Here is a 22,744-nt window from a genome sequence, read left to right as displayed (position 1 = left end):
TGTATCAAAGTCTAATCAACACGGGCAATCAACAATTATATTTTCTCCCTCTTCAATATAAACCATTTATTTTGTTATGAATAATATGCTATGAATAGCATCTAATGCCCTGATTCTACAAACAGTTAATAGATAAATAAACTTGCATATATAGACATATATAAAATAAAAATGCCTAAATTTACTCACATGAATGATTCCTTTGAAGTCAAGGGTTCCACTCACATGAGTAAAGTGAGGAAAATAAGTAAAATTTTTAAACATTTTAAACAATGGAACTTACTGCAACTCATCATTCAGCAAATCGTCTCACTGGGCAAACCTTCAGCTGGTGTGAATTATCAATAGACAGGGCTGATGAGAGCGGGAAGGGTGTGGAACAATTGTACTGAGGTCCTGAGCTCAGTACCCCCGCAAAACTATCTAACTATAGGGTGAAAGGGGAGGGGGAAAACATAATTTACCGGGCCTCCAAATTTCTCTCAGCAGACCTCTCAATAGAGCTACGACTATTTAGACAAACTGAGGATCTGGCTCTTTGTATTCAGTCTCCACTGATGGAAAGAGCTGAACCTCGCAAAATTTCTGGAACAGTTAAAACACCTGATTGACAAAATCCACTTGCCTGCCCTTTATCACGATGAAAATGATGAAAACAGCCGTGATATTCTATTTTCTCCATAAAAAGAAGGACTCATCTCAGCTGAATGGTAGAGTTAATCTTTTCAAGACTTTCCTTGTACCAACGAGACCTTATTGGCTTGCAGGGAACTGTATGCCTTTCACAGTAAATTATGTTAAAAATATGGAATTCCTTTAAAAAAATACCTCGTTTGTCAGGTAGTGAACTGTAAGCACTCAGAACCAAGTTGGACACTAAGAAGACGATTGATTAGATAGATAGGATAGGATTAAAGTTCAAAATGATCTGGACAAACTGGAGAAATGGTCTGAAGTAAATAGGATTAAATTCCATGAGGACAAATGCAAAGTACTTCACTTAGGAAGAAACAATCAGTTGCACATATACACAATGGGAAATGACTGCCCAGGGAGGAGTACTGTGGAAAGGGATCTTGGGGCCACTGTGGGTCACAAGCTAAACATGAGTCAGTAGTGTAACACTGTTTCAAAACAAAGAGCAAATATCATTCTGGGATGTATTAACAGGAGTGTTGTAAGCAAGACACAAGAAGTAATTCTTCTGCTCTATTCTGCGCTGATTAGGCCTCAACTGGCATATTGTGTCCAGTTCTGGGCACCACATTTCAGGAAAGATGTGGACAAATTGGAGAAAGTCCAGAGAAGAACAACAAAAATGATGAAAGGTCTAGAAAACATGACCTATGAGGGAAGACTGGGGGGAGGGGGAGAGGGAAAGGGCTTGTTTAGTCTGGAGACGAGAAGACTGAGGAGGGGGAGATGATAACAGTTTTCAAGTACATGAAAGGTTGTTACAAGGAGGAGGGAGGTAAATTGTTCTCATTAACCTGTGAAGATAGAACAAGAAGTAATGGGCTTAAATTGCAACAAGGGCAGTTTAGGTTGGACATTAGGAAAAAACTTCTGAATTGTCAGGGTAGTAAAGCACTGGAATAAATTGTCTAGGGAAGTTGTGGAATCTCTATCTTTGGAGATTTTTAAGAGCAGGTTAGACAAACACTGTCAGGGATGGTCTAGATAATACCCTTTTAACAAAGTTAAAATAATTTTCTAACCTCAGATCAAGTTCGGAGGTTGCTTCAGATATTGATGTCTAAGGGAATTGCTTGTGTGACTTGTGGTTAGCCAGTGGGATAAAAGCAAAGTCTTCTCTGTCTGGCTGGTTTGCTTTGCCTTGGTGTGCACAGAAACCCCAGCCTTGGGCTGTAACTGCCCTGCTTGAAGCTATTTGATCTGAATGGGCACTCTCCGTTGGGTCCCGCCAGAACCAGCATCGTTACACTGATAAGGGACTCAATTAATAAAGAAATAAAGTAATATAATTAATATAATTTAACATGGGTTTATGGTAAATAGATCCTGTCAAACTAACTTGGTATCATTTTTCATGACATTACAATTGTGATTGATAAAGGCAATAGTGCTGATATAATAGACTTCTCTATGGCATTTGACTTAGTACTGCCTGACATTTTGACTAAACAACTAGAAGGATACAAAAATAACATGGCACACAATACATAGACTAAAAGCTGGCTCACGGTTAGGTCTCAAAATGTAATTGTTAAAGGGAATTGTCTTGGAACAGGTATGTTTCCAGTGGGGTCCAAGAGGGTTCTGTTCATATCCTAACTCTATTTAACATTTTTTAATGATATGGAAGATGACATAAACTCATCACTGATAAAGTTTGCAAATGACACAAAAATGAGGAAGTAGTTAATAATGAAGAGGACAGGGTTACAGAGCGATCTGGATCGCTTGGTAAGCTGGGTGCAAGCAAACAATATGATTTTACTATGGCTAAATGTGAATATCTACATCTAGGAACAAAGCATGTAGGACATACTTGCAGGATGTGGAACTCTATTGTGGGTAACAGTGATTCTGAAAAAGATTTGGCGGTCATGGTGGATAATCAGCTGAACATGAGCTCCCAGTGTGATGCTGTGCCAAAAGGACTAATGTAATTCTTGGATGCATAAACAGGAAAAAGACTATGTCCAGTTCTCGTGTCAACAGTTCAAAAAGGATGTTGATCAATTGGAGAGGGTTCAGAGAAGAGCCATGAGAATGATTAAAAGTTTAGGAAGCACGCCTTATAGTGACAGACCCAAGGAGCTCAATCTATTTAGCTTAACAAAAAGAAGGTTAATAAATTCCTTCATGGTCTCTTCAGTCTAGCATAGAAAGGGATAACACCATACAATGGCTGGAACTTTAAGCTAGGCAAAATCAGACTGGAAATATGGCGTACAGTGAGAGTAATCAACTTTTGGAGCAATTTACTAACGGTCACGGTGGATTCTCCATCACTGAGAATTTTTCAATCAAGATTGGATGTTTTTTCTAAAAGATCTGCTCTATAAATTATTTTGGAGAAGGTCTATGTCCTGTGTTATACAGAAGGTCAGATGATCACAATGGTCCCTTCTGACTTTGGAATCTAGGCATCAATGAATTCAACGAGTTTAGGTGCCTTAGTGTTTTTGAAAATCCCACTACATGCCTAAATGCCATTTAAAATCTGGCCCTGGGTGACTTGAGAGCCTAAATCCAATTTTCAAAAGAGCTTTAATCTTTCAGAGATAGATTTTCAAAAGTATGAAGATGTCTAAAGCTTCAGATAAATGCTCAGTGGGATTTTCAAAAACACCTAACCAGATTAGGTGCCTAACCTGCTTAAGCATTTTTGTCAGTCTGCACCGTTGACATCTAAACACTTTTGAAACTCTAGCTCTTAGGCTCCTAAGCAACTTACATGATTTTGTAATGGGATTTAGGCTTCTATATCATTTAGGAACTGTCATAAACATAAAGGGAAGGGTAACCACCTTTCTGTGTACAGTGCTATAAAATCCCTCCTGGCCAGAGGCAAAGCCCTTTCACTTGTAAAGGGCTAAGATGCTAGGATAACCTCACTGGCACCTGTCCAAAATGACCAATGAGGAGACAAGATACTTTCAAAGCTGGAGGAGGAGGAACAAAGGGTCTGTCTGTCTGCATGATGCTTTTGCCGGGAACAGATCAAGAATGTAGCTCAGAACTCCTGTAAAAAGTTAGTCAGTAATCTAGCTAGAAATACATTAGGTTTCCTTTTGTTTAACGGTGGGTAAAATAGTCTGTGCTGAATGGAATGTATATTCCTGTTTTTGTGTCTTTTTGTAACTTAAGGTTTTGCCTAGAGGGATTCTCTATGTTTTGAATCTGATTACCCTGTAAGGTATTTACCATCCTGATTTTACAGAGGTGATTCTTTTACCTTTTCTTTCATTAAAATTCTTCTTTTAAGAACCTGATTGCTTTTTCATTGTTCTTAAGTTCCAGGGGTTTGGGTCTGTGTTCACCTGTACAAATTGATGAGGATTTTTATCAAGCCTTCCCCAGGAAAGGGAATGTAGGGCTTGGGGGGATATTTTGGGGGAAGACGTCTCCAAGTCGGCTCTTTCGCTGTTCTTTGTGTAACACGCTTGGTGGTGGCAGCATAGGGTTCAAGGACAAGGCAAAGTTTGTACCTTGGGGAAGTTTTTAACCTTAGCTGGTAAGAATAAGCTTAGGGGGTCTTTCACGCAGGTCCCCACATCTGTACCCTAGAGTTCAGAGTGGGGAAGAAACCTTGACAGGCACCCTTGAAAACTATATCTGTGATGTCTAACAATCCAGGTAACAAAGCTTCTCCTGAATTATGGTCTCTTGTATCTTGACAGATGGAGCCTGTGACTGGAATAGAGAAGGAAAACCAGTCCAGGATACAGGAATTTATCCTTCTGGGCTTCCCCCGTAGTCAATATTTGCAGATCTCTCTTTTTGTGGTGTTTACCATGATGTATGTCCTGACAGTTGCAGAAAATGTTGCCATCCTAGTCCTAGTGAGGGTCAGCCATCAACTCCGCACCCCCATGTATGTCTTCCTTTGCTACCTCTCCTTGCTGGAGATATGATACACCACAGCCTGTGTTCCCAAGACCATTGCGATTTTCCTGAGGAAAAGCAGAACCATGCCCTTTAGTAGCTGCATCCTGCAGATGGACTTCATTTTCTCCCTGGGCTGCACAGAATATTTCCTCTTCTCTGCCATGGCCTATGACTGCTATCTGGCTATTTGCTACCCATTGCACTATAGCACCATCATGAACAGCACCTTGTCTGCTCAGCTGGCCCTTGGCTCCTGGGTGTGTAGTTTCCTGGCTATTTCTATCCCAGAATCTCTGAGAGTTAGATTGTCCTTCTGTGCCACTAATGTCATTACTCGTTTCTTCTGCAGCATAGATTCCTTAATCATTCTCTCCTGAACAGACACCTATGTGATTGAGATGGCAGCTTTTATCATCTCGATCATCGTCATCCTGGGATTATGTTCAATAACTCTGGTCTCCTACATTTACACCCTCTCCACCATACTGAGAATCCCGTCACCACAAGGCCAGCAAAAGGCCTTTTCCACTTGCTCTTCCCATCTCACTCTTGTGATTATATGGTACAGCTCCACCATCTTCCTGTGTGTCAGGACTTCCAAACAGAATGCCTTGGACATGAATAAGACTGTCAACACTTTGAATACTATTGTAACTCCGCTGTTCAACCTCTTCATTGACAGTCTGAGAAACAAAGAGGTGAAGGAGGCTTTATGGAAGGTATTCAATGGGACATGAAGTTGTTTTTGAATGGCTTAGATGTTACTGGGTCTGATTCTCAGCCTGTGCTCATGTTCCCTTTGGTAGTAACTGTCCTTGTTGTTGTTCTTTTAATCCTGGTTCCAATTTTACATTTACAACTTTTGTATTTGGGTAAAATGTTCAGAAGTGCCTAAGGGCCAGATTTGCAAAGGAATTTAGGGACCTAAAGATTCAGATAGGCCCCTAAACTATTAAAGATCTAGCTTCTAGGAGCCTAATTTTTATTGAAAATCTACCGGACGTGAGCTCCTAAGGGGCATATTTTTGAGGATATTTTGGTGTCTAAAGATGCAGATAGTTGTTTAGTGGGCTTTTCCAAAGCACTTCAGCAGATGAGGCACCAAAATCCCATTGATTTCATTGGTAGCTACAAATACTTTTGAAAATCTGTCCCTTAAAATCTCTCAAGAGGTCTCATCAACAGCCCATTGGCATCAATGAACATCTTTCAACTGAATTAAATGGCCTTTAGATCAGGCCCTATGTGGACATTACTTTTAGCAATTCACATTTAGGCCCCCATCCTGAGATCCTTACTCAAGTGCTAAATTATATTATTTTGAGTCGTCCAGTTGACTCTAACGGGACTGCTCACACTAGGAAAGAAAGCTTGTGCATAAAGCATGTGCAGAATCAAGACCTTAGTGACACTGAATTTGCACTCAGAAGTTTGTCCTAAGTTTAAATTTGTAGCAACTCCAGAATTTTCATTATCTGTGATGTATGACTGGTTGGCCAACTCACACGACATTGTGTCTGTTCCCTGATTCAATAGCTGAAAAATTATTAAACAGCAGACTAAAGAACAACATGCAGGAAATACAGAATGATGAACAACGATGGTGGATTTTTTTTTTAATTAGTGAAGAATTTCAAAAAATCAAACTTATTTCCCTTTTTAAGGGTTCTAAGTTTGCGGGTCCTACATGTTGGTAAATGGAAAGAAGTCAATAACGTTTTTTATCAAGTTTTCCGTTTAAATGTTGTCAAAAATTGAAATGAAAAATTTAATTAAAAAAAGAAAACAAAAATTCACTAAATCAACAGTTCTTTACAAAAAAATTCATTTTTGAAAATGGTCATTTTTCAACAAAAAGGAATTACAAGGGAGAAAGAAGTTCAATTAATGGTGATCAATATGTTTTCACAGAATGTTTTTTATCAAATGAACTTGATTTAACTGTGACATTTCTGATTGATAAAGGCAATGGTGTTTATGTAATAGACTTGCATTTTTCTAAAGGTTTGATTCAAGGTAACATCACACTATTTAAAAAAATAACACTACACAAAAACAACAGTAAATTGATTAAAAACTGGCTAACTGATAGTTCTCAAAACATAACTGTTCATAGAATCATAGAATCATAGAATATCAGAGTTGGAAGGGACCTCTGGAGGTTATCTAGTCCAACCCCCTGCCCAGAGCAGGACCAATCCCCAACTAAATCATCCCAGCCAGGGCTTTGTCAAGCCTGACCTTAAAAACTTCTAAGGAAGGGGATTCCACCACCTCCCTAGGTAACGCATTCCAGTATTTCACCATCCTCCTAGTGAAAAAGTTTTTCCTAATATCCAACCTAAATCTCCCCCACTGCAACTTGAGACCATTACTTCTTGTCCTGTCATCTGCTATCACTGAGAACAGTCTAGATCCATCCTCTTTGGATCCACCTTTCAGGTAGTTAAAAGCAGCTATCAAATCCCCCCTCATTCTTCTCTTCCATAGACTAAACAATCCCAGTTCCCTCAGCCTCTCCTCATAAGTCATGTGTTCCAGACCCCTAATCATTTTTGTTGCCCTTCGCTGGACTCTCTCCAGTTTTTCCACATCTGTCTTGTAGTGTGGGGCCCAAAACTGGACACAGTACTCCAGATGTCACCAATGTCAAATAGAGGGGAATGATCACGTCCCTTTATCTGCTGGCAATGCCCCTACTTATACACCCCAAAATGCCATTGGCCTTCTTGGCAACAAGGGCACATTGTTGACTCATATCCAGCTTCTCATCCACTGTCACCCCTAGGTCCTTCTCTGCAGAACTACTGCCGAGCCATTCGGTCCCTAGTCTGTAGCGGTGCATTGGATTCTTCTGTCCTAAGTGCAGGACTCTGCACTTGTCCTTGTTGAACCTCATCAGATTTCTTTTGTCCCAATCCTCCAATTTGTCTAGGTCCCTCTGTATCCTATCCCTACCCTCCAGCGTATCTATCACTCCTCCCAGTTTAGTGACATCATCTGTTGATGGGAACTGTTGATTTTAATGGGTGATAGACACCTAGATGCTTTTGAGAATCCCACTAGGTTCCTAAATACCTTTACATATCTTGCCCTTGATGCCGGACTTATTTGTATTTTTGTATATTTGTATCTAGACCAGTCTTATCATCAGAGTGTAAATAAACTTTAACTTTTACTTTTGTATCCCCCTATCTTTTGGAAAGTGTTTTACTTATTAAGGCTGGGGATTTCAAAGGAGCGTAAAGACGTAGGCTGGGTTTACCAAAGGAACCTGAGAGAGTTTCAATAGAATTTTTGCACCTATGTCCCTTTGGCCTCTTTGGAAGTCCCAGCCCTAATTAGAGCTGGTTGGAATTTTCATTGTAGAGGAAATTCCAGTATTTTGAAATTGGTTTTTATCCTAAGTCTGGATGAAAATTTAAAACGTGTTGATACAGACTAATACGGCTACCACTCTGAAACTTGTATTTAGCTGTGACACCTTTCCCAGACCCGAAGAAGAGCTCTGTGTAAGCTTGGAAATTTGTCTTTCCCAACAACAGAAATTGGGCCAATACAGGATGTTACTTCACCCATTGCTCGGAAAACCCCATCAAGGAGATGACTTATGGGCGCGCCCAATAAAGAAGAAAACACTGACAACACTGTCTACCCAAACACTCAGCATCTCCCCAGGCAGAGGAACCAGAATGGAGATGGGGGGGGGCAGGGGGCCATGGCCCCATCACTTTTAAAAGTGGGAGGGGTATGTTCTCCCACTTTTACTGGCCTTAAGGGAGAGTGATGGTGGGGAAGGGGCAGAGAGGAGCAAGCGTGGGGAAGGGCCTTTGGGGGGAGAGGCGGCACAAGGGTGGGGACTTGGGGGAAGAGGCCGTGTGGGGGTGGGACCTTGTTTCATGTGTCGGTGGCCCCCCCACTTCTAGGGAGCTTCCAGCGCTCCTGTCCCCAGGCACTCCCACCTCATAAAGAAACAAATCAATCCACCAGTAAAAAAAACAACAACAAAAAACCCCTAAAATAAAATTTAAAAAATCTGAGAAAGAAGCAAGAACCAAACAACTGCACTGATACCACAATCATATCTTTTACCCTGAGGGGAAGAACAAAAAAAGGAATGGAGTCTCTGGCTCCTCAGGGTCTACTAGGGGCTTTGCTATGGCTCCTGATTTTATGTGGAAGGTGCTCAGATAGCATGGTGATGGGTGACATGTGGGATCCTATGATAGATAGATAGATTAGATTAGATAGAACAAACTCCTGCAACTCTTTCTTACGTGGGATTATGGTTGGCACCTGACACAGGGTAGGATTCTGCACTTAAACAGGTCCCCCGTCTCTTTGTCATGTGCTAAAATTAAGACTTCCAGACACACCAGCCATGCCCCCGCCCTCCCCCCCCGCTCACTTCCAAATCCCTATACAGCAAAAGACTTGTTCCATGCAGCAGGGCCTGTAGGTGAAAGGCAACAAAAATCAAAGGCCCCAGACTTCAGTCTTGATTTCTCTGAGTGATTTCTCTTCTTTCTTCAGCAAAGTAACATGCACTTTTCTCAGGTAGGAGAGCTGCCATGAACAAAGAGCGATAGACGACTATTGAGCAAGCCGAGGCTTCTGAAGTCACCATGTCAATATTTTACCCAGACAGCAAAACACAGAGTTCATGATCTGTTGCTGCCATATCCCACTCTGTCACACCAGCAAATAGAAACCCAAAAGCCATCATACCCCAAGCAAAGTTTTGACCCCCCAAAAAGGAGAAGAACCAGAGACTCCATGAAGTCCACTGGGTACTTTCTAATGGCTACTGATTTTACGTGGAAGGTACTCAGATAACATGGTGAGGGGTGGCAGTATAAAAGCAGGAGATCGATAGATTTTCATCTTACTTATACTGGTATAAACGTGGAAGAACTCCACTGACTTAGTGGAGTTAGTGTGGATTTACCACTATACATACAGCATTTTGCATTAAAAAAAAAATCACACACCATATTCTTATGGGGACAATAATATCATCAGTTGATTGTATTTGTAAAAAAAAAAGATAAAACCATATTCATCAGAGAAACGCAGACATTTTATTCTAGTTGAATAACCTCCACCCAGTCAGTTTCCTCAGGGAAGCTTTGATTTCCTTGTTCCTTATGCTGTAGATGATCGGATTCATCACTGGCGGCAGCACGGAATAGAGAACAGCCACCACGAGATCTAGAGCTGACGGAGAGCTGGAGATGGGTTTCATGTAGGCAAAGACACCAGTGGAAAGAAACATGAAAATTACAATGAGGTGAGGAAGGCATGTGGAGAAGGTTTTATGTCGGCCCTGCTCAGAGGGGATTCTCAATACCGTGGTCAAGATCTGAACATATGTCATAATTATAAAAACAAAGCAACTTAGGGTTAAACACACACCAAATGCAATAACCCCAACTTCACTGAAGTACGAGTTAGAGCAGGCGAGCTTGAATAGCTGGGGGATTTCACAAAAGAACTGATCCACCATGTTGCCTCCACAGAAGGTTATCGAAAACGTGTTCCCAGTATGCAATGAAGAATAGAGAACTACACTGATCCAGGCACTGGCTGCCATTTGGACACAAGCTCTCCTGTTCATTATAGTCTCATAGTGCAGTGGTTTGCAGATGGCGACGTATCGATCGTATGCCATGATGGTGAGTAAGACAAAGTCGGTTTCAGCAAAGAAGATGAAGAAAAAGACTTGGGCGACACATCCAGAATAGGAAATGGACCTGGTGTTCATAAGGGAATTGGCCATAGATTTGGGGATGGTGACAGAGATGGAGCCGAGGTCTAGGATGGACAAACTCATCAGGAAGAAGTACATGGGGGTGTGAAGGTGGTAGTCAAGAGCTATGGCTATGATGATGAGAAGATTCCCTGTCAGGGCTGCCAGGTAAAGCACTAGAAACACCATGAAGTGCAAAATCTGCAGCTCTCGAACATCAGAGAATCCCAGGAGAAGGAACTCGGTCACGGTAGTTTGGTTGGACATTTTCTTTCTTAGTTCATCGTGTGATGGCTGTGGAAGAAAGGACAAGAGCAATGGTCAGGGTTATAGTGAGAGAAGGAATGACTCTGATTCCCCTGTCCATGATGTCTCATGGTGTGAATGTCAAAGGTGCACAGCACTTGTCACTTCCATTGACTGGAGTGGTGAGGGCTCCTCACCGCTCACAACCAGGGCACTACTCTGGTGCATTATCACGGGAGTGTAAATTGGCATCGCTCCCTTAAAGTCACTGGAGCTGGGTCAGTTTACACCATCTGAGGATCTGGCCCAAGATGTGGCTTGATCAAATGCAGGATGAAAGATGGAACAAAGTACAATCCAAATCCAACAATTTGAGCCAAAATTATGCCCCTATTGCTACAGACAGCAGGCTCACAACTTGGCCAACTCATCTCAACTACTAAAATGCCAGCACAGTCTGATTTCCACTTAACTGAGAAATACAGCACAGAATCACCCAGCTTCCCGCATGCCAGCTTTTCTGTGATGATTCCACCCCAACATCCCACATACCTCCTGATGCCTACTTACACGTTGATTTATGGCACCAGATCCCAGCTGCACTCCCACTGCTGGGTGATGATGGGCTGGTCGCATCGCTCAGTTGCTGCTGGGTTGTGTGGTTCCCCTCTGTGACTTTATTTCTGTGCTGTGTGAGTCAGGAGACTTCGGTTCTAGTCTTGCCTCTGTCACTTTGTGACCATGGAGCAGTCACTGCTGCCTCTCTTTCCTCCCCTTCCCTTTGTCTGTCTTGTGTACTTTGAATGTGAACTCTTTTGGGGATGGATTGTGTCTTCCTGTGTACATGTTCTGTGCACATGTTGACAGTATTTTTGTTTAGCAGGCAGCAGTGTGGGACAGAGGCTATGATGGTAGAAGTGGAGATCTGGGTTCTAATTCCATCAACCTCCTGCCTGTCCTTGGGTAGGATAAAGAGAGACAGCCTTTATCTGGGAGCTTCGACTCTCAGGGCTTTAGTTTAGAGAGGTTAGTATGTTTAAAACACATTCTCTGGGCAACCAACTTTGCTACTTACTCAGTTTTACCATCCTGCAGCTACCCCTTTGAAACAGACAAACACGGTTGCAATAGAGGGAATAGGGTTGGAAATTATGGTGTTATTGGACAATATTCATGTTCCCCACTCTGGCAAAAAGCTAAGTTTCCAGGTAGGAGTAGTCAGACAATTTCTACTTTATTTCAAAGGAAAATTCAGTTTTCAGTTGAATATATTTTCATGGAAAGTCTCTGATATCCATAAAAATGAAAACTTTTTTTGATTATGCCTAAAAATTTTCAGGTTCCAACAGTTTTTGGCTGAAACTGTTTGGTTCTCACAACCTCAATGAAAAGTCAATTTTTCTTGGTGGAAAAAAAAATCTGATCATCTCTAGATATCTGCATAATTTGTTAGTAAAAGTCTTCAAGAGTTCTAATTGCAATTCATATTTCTGATATTAAATTTGCCCCATATATTAATACTCTAACATATGTAATTGAAATAGAAAACTTACTTTGTTGGTCTTTATTCCAATTTGCGATGCATTTGATCCGACTGTGTTAGGAACCATTGGTCATTATCTATCTATCTATCTATCTATCTATCTATCTATCTATCTATCTATTCACCCACTGCCAGGATTCTTTGGTTCTCTCTCTCTCTCTCCTGCCCCCAACACTGTCATATTCACCAGCTGTTGTCAGATCCCTTCGCTGGATGTCCTGAGTTGCAGGGGTCTCTCTGCAGTTCCTAGCACAGATGGGCGCTCCCTGCTTCCCTCCTAGGGCAGGCTTGGGTGAAAGGTGATGGACTAAATGGGATCAGGGACTGAAAGACACTCCCAGCTGTCGAGCTGATCCTGGTTTGTGCCAGCTTCAAATAAGGTCAGAGCCCAAGATATCCCTGCTCTGGGGCTAAATAGCTGAATCTGGTCTCCAGGGCTGTGAGCCCAGCTCTGCTCTCACCTCAGGAGCAAAGCATCCTGACAACCTGCCCTAGTTGACCCTAACTCCCCAGAGGGGGAACAGCACCTGCCCTGCATCTCACATGATGACAGCATCTCTTGAAGGACCTTTAGCTAAAAACAAGGCAGGGCTGGATCACAAAGGGGGTCCCACAGGATGGCAAAATAAAACAGATATTTGTAGCACAGACATGGGATCTACAATAGCTAAGAGCCTCTTGGCACCAGAGTCTCAGTTGGCCTGGAATAGCCTGTTCCTTCATTAACTCCACATAGTCACCTCTAGGGGAGCAGAGATGTTTTTCTCCTGCATTGCACCAGCAGCTCTTGGGATGCAGCCACCAGGGGAACCCACAGCTCAGGCTGCCCTGGCTGCTTCAAGTTCCTCACTAAGAGACAAACACTAAAAACTAAGGACCAGGTCCTGGGCTGGTGTAAGTTGATACACTTCCACTGACTTCAGAGTAGTGAGGGCTATTTACACCACTTGGGGATCTGACTCATTGACTTCCAGGGAGCTACATCCATTTACACCAGCTGGGGATCTGGCCCATGATGCAGTTTCCAACCCATATCCTTTGCCTGTGAAACTGAACCAAAGAAGAGTCAAACATTCGTAACCAGGCTCCTCTTTCCTAGCTCTTTGTCCACTGGGATGAATTACAAGTATAACTTGTAAGGGTGACAAAGCGATTCATTCCCACTTGGGACAGAACTGGGGACAGTGTTGTGGAGATTTTCTGCATCTGATCTTCAATTTTTATTGGGATGAATAGCCCAGGTCTTTTACTTTCTTTCTTTCTTTCGCAGTAGTAACATTGTTTTCCTTCCAGCAGACGACATTAAAATAAAAGGCTCCTTTGGCTACAGATGCACTGTTTAAAAATGTGTAATTTACACGAGACATTCATGTCAGAGAAACTGATGAAATACAAAGAGCCAGAGAGTAGAAATCAGCCCGAGACCGATTGGAATCAGTGGTTCCGATCCTCAGCAAGTTCAAATCAGGGTAGCTCCACTGAAGTGAATGGGTCAGTGCCCCAGTTTCTGTAAATCACCTCTAGCTGCCTTGGACTCAAAGGATCCAGATCCCCAAACAGCTGTTGTGTAAGTCAGCCCCAGCCCCAGCCCCACTGAAGTCAATTAGACCAGTTCCTCAGTGAATGTAAATTGGCAGAGTGCTATGGAACTAGGCCAGGTTACATGAGCTAAATATCAGTGCCGTGATGTTGAGTCTTTTGTTTGTTCCTGTCTCTGAGATTCTCATTGCTGAACATCACAATCCCATCTCAATGCTCCTGGAATATTCCAATAGCAGGGTTCATAGAAACCTGCAAGATGGGTACCCAACCAGTGAATGAACTGATGAATATTATTACCATCACAGCAACGCCCTTCTAGTTGAGGTTGCACCATGATTTCTGTTTAAAGGTCCTCCTTTCTTAAAAAAAAAGAAAAGGAAAAAGCAGAAGACATGCTTAGTTAGATTCTTTTGAAATTTAATGTGCCTTAGGAGGGTGCAGGGTAGGATTAGTGACCTAAATGTGGGGTCATCTGAGAGAGAGTTGTGGAGATATGAGCCCCGTTACAAGTTTCTAGGTTTTGTTTATTTTGCTGAAAGCTAGAGATCAAACTATTGATGTGAGGCAGGTCAAACTGGTTTCAATCTGTCTCATTTTACCCAAGGTAGTGCACGGCCCCCACGAAATCTTGGGGGACCCGAAATGAGAACGGAATTTAAGAAAGTCTGCATGTTGGATTGTGCGCTTGTGCCAATACAGAAGGAGGGCTAGAGGATTTCCATTCCCGCCATTTCGTATGGTTTAAAGCTCAGTTTCTGGAAGTGCACTAGAAGCTGAATGGTTACTCGGATAGCTTTGAAATTTGGGTGCCTCCTGGTTTCCATGGGGGGAGTGTATCCGCACCAATGACCAGTGGGGGAACACACAGGGATGCCATTAACGTCTCTCTGTTTGAACTGGGGTAAGACAGCTTGGAAGCCCCAGCCCATGTTTGTAGCTCTCTCCGTTCCTAACTGTGCAACACTGGACTTCATTTCCTTCCCCACCTACATTTCCATCCATACAAATGTCCTTTGCTTGATGTGGCCACCTCTCCATGGAATGGGGAAAAAATGAAACAAAAACCTGTGAAGTGAAGAAATTTCCTTGGAGAAATTTGCTCTACTGAACACACGGCGTGCACCTCTATGATCAACCCCTGGAACTGCTGCAGTCAGCGGGATTATTGCTAGTGACGGCAGTGGGATCAGGACCGGGCCTTCCCTGCTATGTAAGAGCTGAGGGTTGTGTGGCTGACAGAAGAAGACTATTTCTATCAGGAAATTGCAAATTAATTTGAGATGGGCCCAGCTCACCCTTCGCCCCCCCCCCCCCCCAAACTCACTCTCCTGCTGGTAATAGCCCATCCAAAGTGACCACTCTCTTTAAAATGTGTATGAGAGCAGGAGAGTGAGTTTGTGTGTGTGGTTTTTGGAGGGGGGTGGGGGGGTGAGAAAACCTGGATTTGTGCTGGAAATGGCCCACCTTGATTATCATACACATTTTAAAGAGAGTGGTCACTTTGGATGGGCTATTACCAGCAGGAGAGTGAGGTTGTGGGGGGGGCGGGCGGAGGGTGAGAAAACCTGGATTTGTGCTGGAAATGGCCCAACTTGATGATCACTTTAGATAAGCTATTACCAGCAGGAGAGTGGGGTGGGAGGAGGTATTGTTTCATGGTCTCTGTGTGTATATAATGTCTTCTGCAGTTTCCACGGTATGCATCCGATGAAGTGAGCTGTAGCTCACGAAAGCTCATGCTCAAATAAATTGGTTAGTCTCTAAGGTGCCACAAGTACTCCTTTTCTTTTTAGTAATAGGATGAAATTTCACAGTGAGAAGTGTAAGGTTATGTATTTAGGGATTAATAACAAGAATTTTAGTTATAAGCTGGGGACGCATCAATTAGAAGTAACGGAGGAGGAGAAGGACCTTGGAGTATTGGTTGATCATAGGATGACTATGAGCCGCCAATGTGATATGGCCATGAAAAAAGCTAATGCGGTCTTGGGATGCATCAGGCGAGGTATTTCCAGTAGAGATAAGGAGGTTTTAGTACCATTATACAAGGCACTGGTGAGACCTCACCTGGAATACTGTGTGCAGTTCTGGTCTCCCATGTTTAAGAAGGATGAATCCAAACTGGAACAGGTACAGTGAAGGGCTACTAGGGTGATCCGAGGAATGGAAAACCTGTCTTATGAAAGGAGACTCAAGGAGCTTGGCATGTTTAGCCTAACTAAAAGAAGGTTGAGGGGAGATATGATTGCTCTCTATAAATATATCAGAGGGATAAATATCGGAGAGAGAGAGGAATTATCTAAGCTCAGTACCAATGTGGACACAAGAACAAATGGATATAAACTGGTCATCGGGGAGTTTAGACTTGAAATTAGACGAAGGTTTCTAACCATCAGAGGAGTGAAGTTTTGGAATAGCCTTCCAAGGGAAGCAGTGGGGGCAAAAGACCTATCTGGCTTTAAGATTAAACTCGATAAGTTTATGGAGGAGATGGTATGATGGGATAACATGATTTTGGTAATTAATTGATCTTTACCTATTCATGGTAAATAGGCCCAATGGCCTGTAATGGGATGTTAGATGGGGTGGGATCTGAGTTACTACAGAAAATCTTTCTTGGGTATCTGGCTGGTGAATCTTGCCCAAATGCTCAGGGTTTAGCTGATCACCATATTTGGAGTTGGAAAGGAATTTTCCTCCAGGGCATATTGGAAGAGGCCCTGGAGGTTTTTCATCTTCCTCTGTAGCATGGGGCACGGGTCACTTGCTGGGGGATTCTCTGCTCCTTGAAGTCTTTAAACCACAATTTGAGGACTTCAATAGCTCAGACACAGGGGAGAGGTTTTTCGCAGGAGTGGGTGGGTGAGATTCTGTGGCCTGCGTTGTGCAGGAGGTCGGACTGGATGAACATAATGGTCCCTTCTGACCTTAGTATCTATGAATCTGTGAATCTATAAGAATGGATTCTCCTGTCACCCACAAAAGGGGTTCCTGCAGGGCAGGACTGGTGCACATTGGCAAGGAGCAGGATGTGGAGGAAGTGTATCTAGCCACAATCTCTGCTTCTACATGTTCTTTTGAAAAATAGACTTCAGGCTGAGGTTTTCAAAGGAGCCTAAGGGATTTAGGTACCCAAGTCCCACAGTGTTTCAGCTGGAGTTGTGCACTCCTGACTCCTTTAGGCACCTTTGAAAATTACTGCTTTCTGCCTCTTCAATGGGCTGCTGATCTGGCTGTTTGATGAAGAAGGAAAACAGAACAGGCAGGGGAGGGGACAAGGAAGAAAGCCCTTTGTCCAAAAAGCAGGTCATTCAGTGTTATCAGTGTATAGTCTTCAGCCAATAAAACATCTTGTTTCAGCCCTGAGTGTACAACATGCTGCATACAATTTCCTCCATAAGCCCACAGAGCAAAATCCATTCCTGGTGTAACTCCCTGGAATCCAGTGGGCTCTCACCAGATGAATTTGACCCAATCTCAAGTGTTTTACTACTGAATCCTCTGCAATGCCCACTGAGGATAATCACAGCTCTGCACTCCCAGTCGGCGTTGTGCCCAGGGAATTCTCCACATGGCCTGCGTCCTCTATTCTATTGACACCTGAATCCCTGAGCCTTTACACACTCTGCAGAATTTAAACACGGAGACATGAATGGGAAGAGATTGTGCCTGATAAAGTGTCCTGAGGAATGATGACACGTCCTGATATAAACCTCCACTGGGTCAATGGAGGAGATGAGGAGTCAGATGTGGAAAACTATCTAAAGTTTTAGGTATTTAGAAACCTAAATACTCAGCTGGGTTCCTACTGGGGTCCTCAGATGTGCCTAACTCCCATTGATGTCATGATTTCCACTCATCTGAGCTGTCACTAATTATCTCCAACTGGGTAGTCTTCTGAAGGACCAGTAAGCCAGCTCGGACCTTTGAAGCCCATCTGGACAGTGCAAAGGGGAGTTCAGTCTCCAGAACACACTCATGACCTGCATTCTGGGAAAGAATTTTCTGTAGTATCTGGCTGATGAATCTTGCCCATATGCTCAGGGTTTAGCTGATCGCCATATTTGGGGTCGGGAAGGAATTTTCCTCCAGGGCAGATTGGAAGAGGCCCTGGAGGTTTTTCGCCTTCCTCTGTAGCATGGGGCACGGGTCACTTGCTGGAGGATTCTCTGCTCCTTGAGGTCTTTAAACTACAATTTGAGGACTTCAATAGCACAGATATAGGTGTGAGGTTTTTTTGTAGGAGTGGTGGGTGAAATTCTGTGGCCTGCGTTGTGCAGGAGGTCAGACTAGATGATCATAATGGTCCCTTCTGACCTAAATATCTATGAATCTATGAATCTTCAAAGAGATTGTGCCAACCTGCAATGGGGACATTGTCTGTCCATCCAGCTAGTGGTGGGTTTTGTAGTGACAGGGCAGATCCATGACCTCAGATCCAAAAGCTCCTCTCTTGAATGTTGAGGAATTTGGGATCCCAGCGTGGATTAGAGTCTTGATTTGGACCCATCTCTGCTTTTCTGTCATGTGAATGCATTCTTGCTTAGGGGAATATTTCTTCTTTCAGCCTGAGTAAGCCTAAATGCTATACCCCAGCAATGTCCCAATCTTCTTCCCACTGGAGTCCATAGGCTCTCCATGAGTTCTGGGTATAGCTGGTTGGGAATTTTCCACTGGAACAATTTTCTAATGTGAAATTCTCTTTCACAAAATCAAAATTTTCCATGAGAATATTCTCTAGTGGCACCTTGGTCACTCCTGTTCTTTGCCTGTGGAACACAATGGTTTAGTCTCCCAAAGACTGAAATGCTGAGTTTAACTAAGTCATTTGACTCAATGCAGGGGTATGTGGGTGAAGATTAGTGGGCTATGGCATACAGGAGGTCAAAGTGGATTATCTGTCAGTCCATTCTGGCCTTGAACACTATGAAGCTATGAACACTGGATCATTGCTTTCAGAGATGACTTAAGGTTGCCTGGGGCCCTGGGCCGGAGCAAGTGGGGGGCCCTGGAGCTGGAACCATGGCCCTGTTCCGCCCCTTCAACCCATGGCCCCACCCTGTTCCACCCCTTCCCCCATGGCTACAACCCCTGCTTGCTCCTTTTCGGGGGCTCCCCCACTGCAGCCACGAGACTGGAGAAGCTCTGTGCCAGTGCCAAGATGGGGAGCGAGAGCTCCCAGGGGCCACAGTGGGGGAGATTTTTCCATGGGCTCCAAATTGGCCGGGGGCCAGGGCACAGGCCACGTTGGCCCGTGAGGTAATCTGCCACTGATTGCTTTCACAATATATTTAAATTGCATCCAAAACCCTGTTATTATACATATATATATATGGTGAAAGTTGGAATATGCCCGATTTGTGGTTGCTTACACAACCCCCCATGCATCAATGTTGTGTCCTGCATGAGGGAGGGGTCCTGGCAAATCGTGCTTTAATGGCAATGGCACAATACAAACTACCCGCATTGCTCAAGTGTAATTGAAGATGCAATTTACAACTGGCATTAGATCATAGTTGACAGAACTGCAGTTGACTCTCCAGGGTGGTGTTGTCTCTGCAGGAGTAAGGGAAATTAAATTCAATAGGTATGAATGACACTGAGTATACACTTTGGGACAGATTTTACCACCTTTCTTCATGTTGAGTAGCTCTATGGATTTTAATGGGACTGCCCATGGAAAAGGGAATTCTCAGTGTGAATAATGGTGTCAGACTCTGTTGGTTAGTAGATAAAAAGAGATACATATTCACAGCATCACAGCACTGTACGCTGTACACCGTTCACACTCAGTGCTCAGTAAAGAGAACAGTCAGTACCTGAAAACCAGTAGCAGCTATGGCTGGTTAAACATTTTCCATCAAAAGATTTATGGTGGAAAATTGGACTTTTTACTAAATGATTTTTTTTTTCAGAAAGTGTCTAATTTTCTCTTGAGAACTGATTTTTCACTGGAAAACTGAAATCCTAAAAACCAAAAATTTTGAGCAAAAAAAGAGAGAGTTTTTCTAAAGTTTTTGGCAGACTTTGACCCCAAAAAATTGGGTTTGGGATTTCAAACAAGCAAACAAACAAAACTGTTATGAGGTTTTCTTTGAAAAGTCTAAATTTTTCATGAGAAAATTGTACACACACACACACACTCAGAGATGACAATTTGTGACTAGCGCTGGTATCAGAGAAAGGAGACAAAACTGGTATGTGCCAACACAAGGAGAGGAATATGAGTTTTGATACATCCTGAAACTACCAATCGGTCCCCATTCACATCTAGCTATTTATATATACTAACCACTAGGCTGAAGAGTTATTCTTTCCTCTCTCGCTTGTTCTCTCACCCGGTGACTCCTTATATATTTATCCAAAGTGTAACAGGTTCAGTGGAAGAGACTGGGGAAGCTCCACATCAGAATACCCCACAGCTCAGGGGTTAGACACTCAGTGGTTAGGACACAACCCACATTTTGAATGGGAATAGAACCAATGGGTGGTCTCTGAGTACACGTACCAATTGGGCCCCACACATGAGTTAGCAGACAAAACCCTGTCTTCCCTCCAGATGGTGAATTGCTCCGGGACTGAGGTGGGAGACAGGTGTCTGGACACCTGGAGTGTGGCTGTCGTTTTATTTTAGCTTTAATATAATTAAAAGATACCTATCCGAGGCCCTAGGTGCCCTAACATGTCATTGCTAATACAATACAATCCCAGCTGCCTTAAAATAATAATTTCAGCAGAAACTCAGTCATCCAGAGAGCTACAGAACTCTTTCTCACCCCTTCATCATTGTGGGAAGCAAACTGTCAGATCTGTCAGAAAACCCAGTCAAAGAGAGAACACATTGGCCTCCCAAATACATGACAAACTGCTGAAACAGCCATGTAACCAATCATTTCCCTTCCCCCAAAGAAGGGGGAAAAAACAACCCAAAGCCAAACTGACCAACTGATAAAACCAAACAAAAGCCAGACGAGATAGCTTTTACAGCCTGGCCCGGTACCCACTTATACAGTCACCCATCTCGTGAAAGCGGTCCCAATCTCTGGGTGCCACATACTTCCAAGGTAATTGTGTCTGGGTAGAGTCTCATCGTCACTAGCTCTGGGGCTCTAGGAAACACTGCCAAACTCAGACCTCCGGTCTGACGCCCTTCCCTTGGCCATTGGAGCCCACTGTCCAGCTGCCTTACAACTCAAAACCAGTGTCTGAGTTCTCCCAAGCCCCCAGACACGTACACACACTCTGCCAGAGCTTCACCTAGGCTGTGCTCATGCTAGGCTTCTAGTTGAACCCCTTTAAGAAGAATATGATAGGAAGGCGAGGAACATGTGTTGAGCCAAGGGATTTCTTAACCACAGAAACTTTATGCATTAAGCCCTCAAGAGTTACAGATCTTCAAAAACAAGATGGTCCTGAGACATGCCCTCCCCTCGTTTGATCTCATCCATTCTCTAAGTCCGAGGTTGCAGGCTGAATCCAAGCAGAGTTTATGCCCCCCAAAAGGAGAAGACACAGAGACCTCATGAAGTCCACTAGGGACTTGATTATGGCTATTCATTTGAGGTGGAAGGTGCTCAGAGAGTGTGGTGATGGGTGGCTGTACAAAAAACTTGATAGATAGATAGATAGATAGATAGATAGATAGATAGATAGATAGATTCTGATCTTATCTACACTGGTGTAAATCTACAGTAACTCCCCTGACTTGAGTTGTGTTTGTCTGCATTTTTACCAGTCTAAATACAGCTTTCTGCATAAGCAAATGGCAAAGCATGTTCTCATGGAGATAATAATGTCATCAGAGGATTACATGTATAAAGAAACATGGAATGAAATCACAACCAAAGGGAAAAAAATGGACAGATTATTTCTGGTGAATAACCTCCACCCTATCAGTTTCCTCAATGCAGCTTTGATCTCCTTGTTCCTCATGCTGTAGATGATCGGATTCATCACTGCTGGCAGCACGGAATAGAGAACAGCCACCACGAGATCCAGAGCTGAGGCTGAGCTGGAGGTGGGACGACTGTAGGCAAAGGTGGCAGTGCAAAAGAACAAGGACACCACAGTGAGGTGAGGGAGGCAGGTGAGGAAGGCTTTATGCCGGCGCTGCTCAGAGGGGATTCTCAGCACTGTTTTGAAGATCTGAACATACGACACAATTATAAAAACAAAGCAACTTAAGTCTAAACACACACTAAAGGCAATAGTACCAGTTTCACTGAGGTACAAGTCAGAGCCGGTGAGCTTGAGGAGCTGGGGGATTTCACAGAAGAACTGACCCACCACGTTGCCTCCACAGAAGGAGACTGCAAACGTGATCCCAGTGTGCAGTGCAGCGTAGAGAAAAACACCAATCCAGACACCAGCTGCCATTTGGACACAAGCTCTCCTGTTCATCACTCTCTCATAGTGCAGTGGTTGGCAGATGGCGACATATCGGTCGTACGCCATGACGGTCAATAAAACAAGATCTGCTGAAACAAAAAAGACAAAGAGAAAAACTTGGGCAACACATCCAGAATAAGAAATTGACCTGGTGTTCATGAGGGAATTGGCCATGGATCTGGGGACAATGATAGAGATGGAGCCGAGGTCTAGGATGGACAAATTCATCAGGAAGAAGTACATGGGGGTGTGAAGATGGTGGTCGAGGACAACAACTGTGATGATGAGAAGATTCCCTATCAGGGCTTCCAGGTAAATCACTAGAAACACAATGAAATGTAAAATCTGCAGCTCCTGAACATCAGAGAATCCCAGGAGAAGGAACTCCGTCACGGTGGTTCGGTTGGACATTTTCTTCCTCAGTGTGATGTCTGGGGAGGGAAGGAGAAGGGCAATGGTCAGGATTAGAGTGCCAGAGGAATTGATCCTGATTCTCTCTCTGTAATATCTCATGATGGGAATACCAAGGGTGCACCACACCATCACTTCCATCAGCCAGAGCACTAATCAGATGCATTATCACATTAGTGAAAACTGGATTATTTCACTTAAAGTCAATGGAGCTGGGTCAGTTTATGCCTTCTAAGGCTCTGGCCTTAGATAAAATGCAGTATGAAGGATGGGACAAAGTACAGTCC

General features: G+C 43.4%; 2 protein-coding genes and 1 pseudogene across 2 annotated transcripts; 1 reads left to right on the top strand and 2 right to left on the bottom strand.

Annotated features, from left to right (window-relative positions):
- The first annotated feature begins 4,370 nt into the window (after positions 1-4,370).
- On the top strand, positions 4,371-5,315 carry LOC144275007 (olfactory receptor 6F1-like; annotated as a pseudogene).
- A 4,349-nt stretch (positions 5,316-9,664) lies between these two features.
- LOC144275049 (olfactory receptor 14A16-like) lies at positions 9,665-10,594 on the bottom strand. The gene has a single exon (XM_077834152.1). The coding sequence runs from the start codon at positions 10,592-10,594 to the stop codon at positions 9,665-9,667; it is 930 nt and encodes a 309-aa protein (XP_077690278.1).
- A 10,870-nt stretch (positions 10,595-21,464) lies between these two features.
- Positions 21,465-22,457, bottom strand: LOC144275006 (olfactory receptor 14I1-like). Its single transcript, XM_077834085.1, has one exon. The coding sequence runs from the start codon at positions 22,455-22,457 to the stop codon at positions 21,465-21,467; it is 993 nt and encodes a 330-aa protein (XP_077690211.1).
- Between the last annotated feature and the right edge of the window lie 287 nt (positions 22,458-22,744).

This window comes from Eretmochelys imbricata, chromosome 14 (genome assembly GCF_965152235.1).
Source record: "Eretmochelys imbricata isolate rEreImb1 chromosome 14, rEreImb1.hap1, whole genome shotgun sequence".
Lineage (NCBI taxonomy): Eukaryota > Metazoa > Chordata > Testudines > Cheloniidae > Eretmochelys > Eretmochelys imbricata.
Note: the sequence above shows the minus strand (reverse complement) of the source record. Positions and strands in the feature narration are given on the sequence as shown.

What these genes read in the sequence shown, in the direction of transcription:
- LOC144275049 (XM_077834152.1), bottom strand. Translation starts at nt 10,594, where the DNA reads ATGTCCAACCAAACTACCGTGACCGAGTTCCTTCTCCTGGGATTCTCT.
- LOC144275006 (XM_077834085.1), bottom strand. Translation starts at nt 22,457, where the DNA reads ATGTCCAACCGAACCACCGTGACGGAGTTCCTTCTCCTGGGATTCTCT.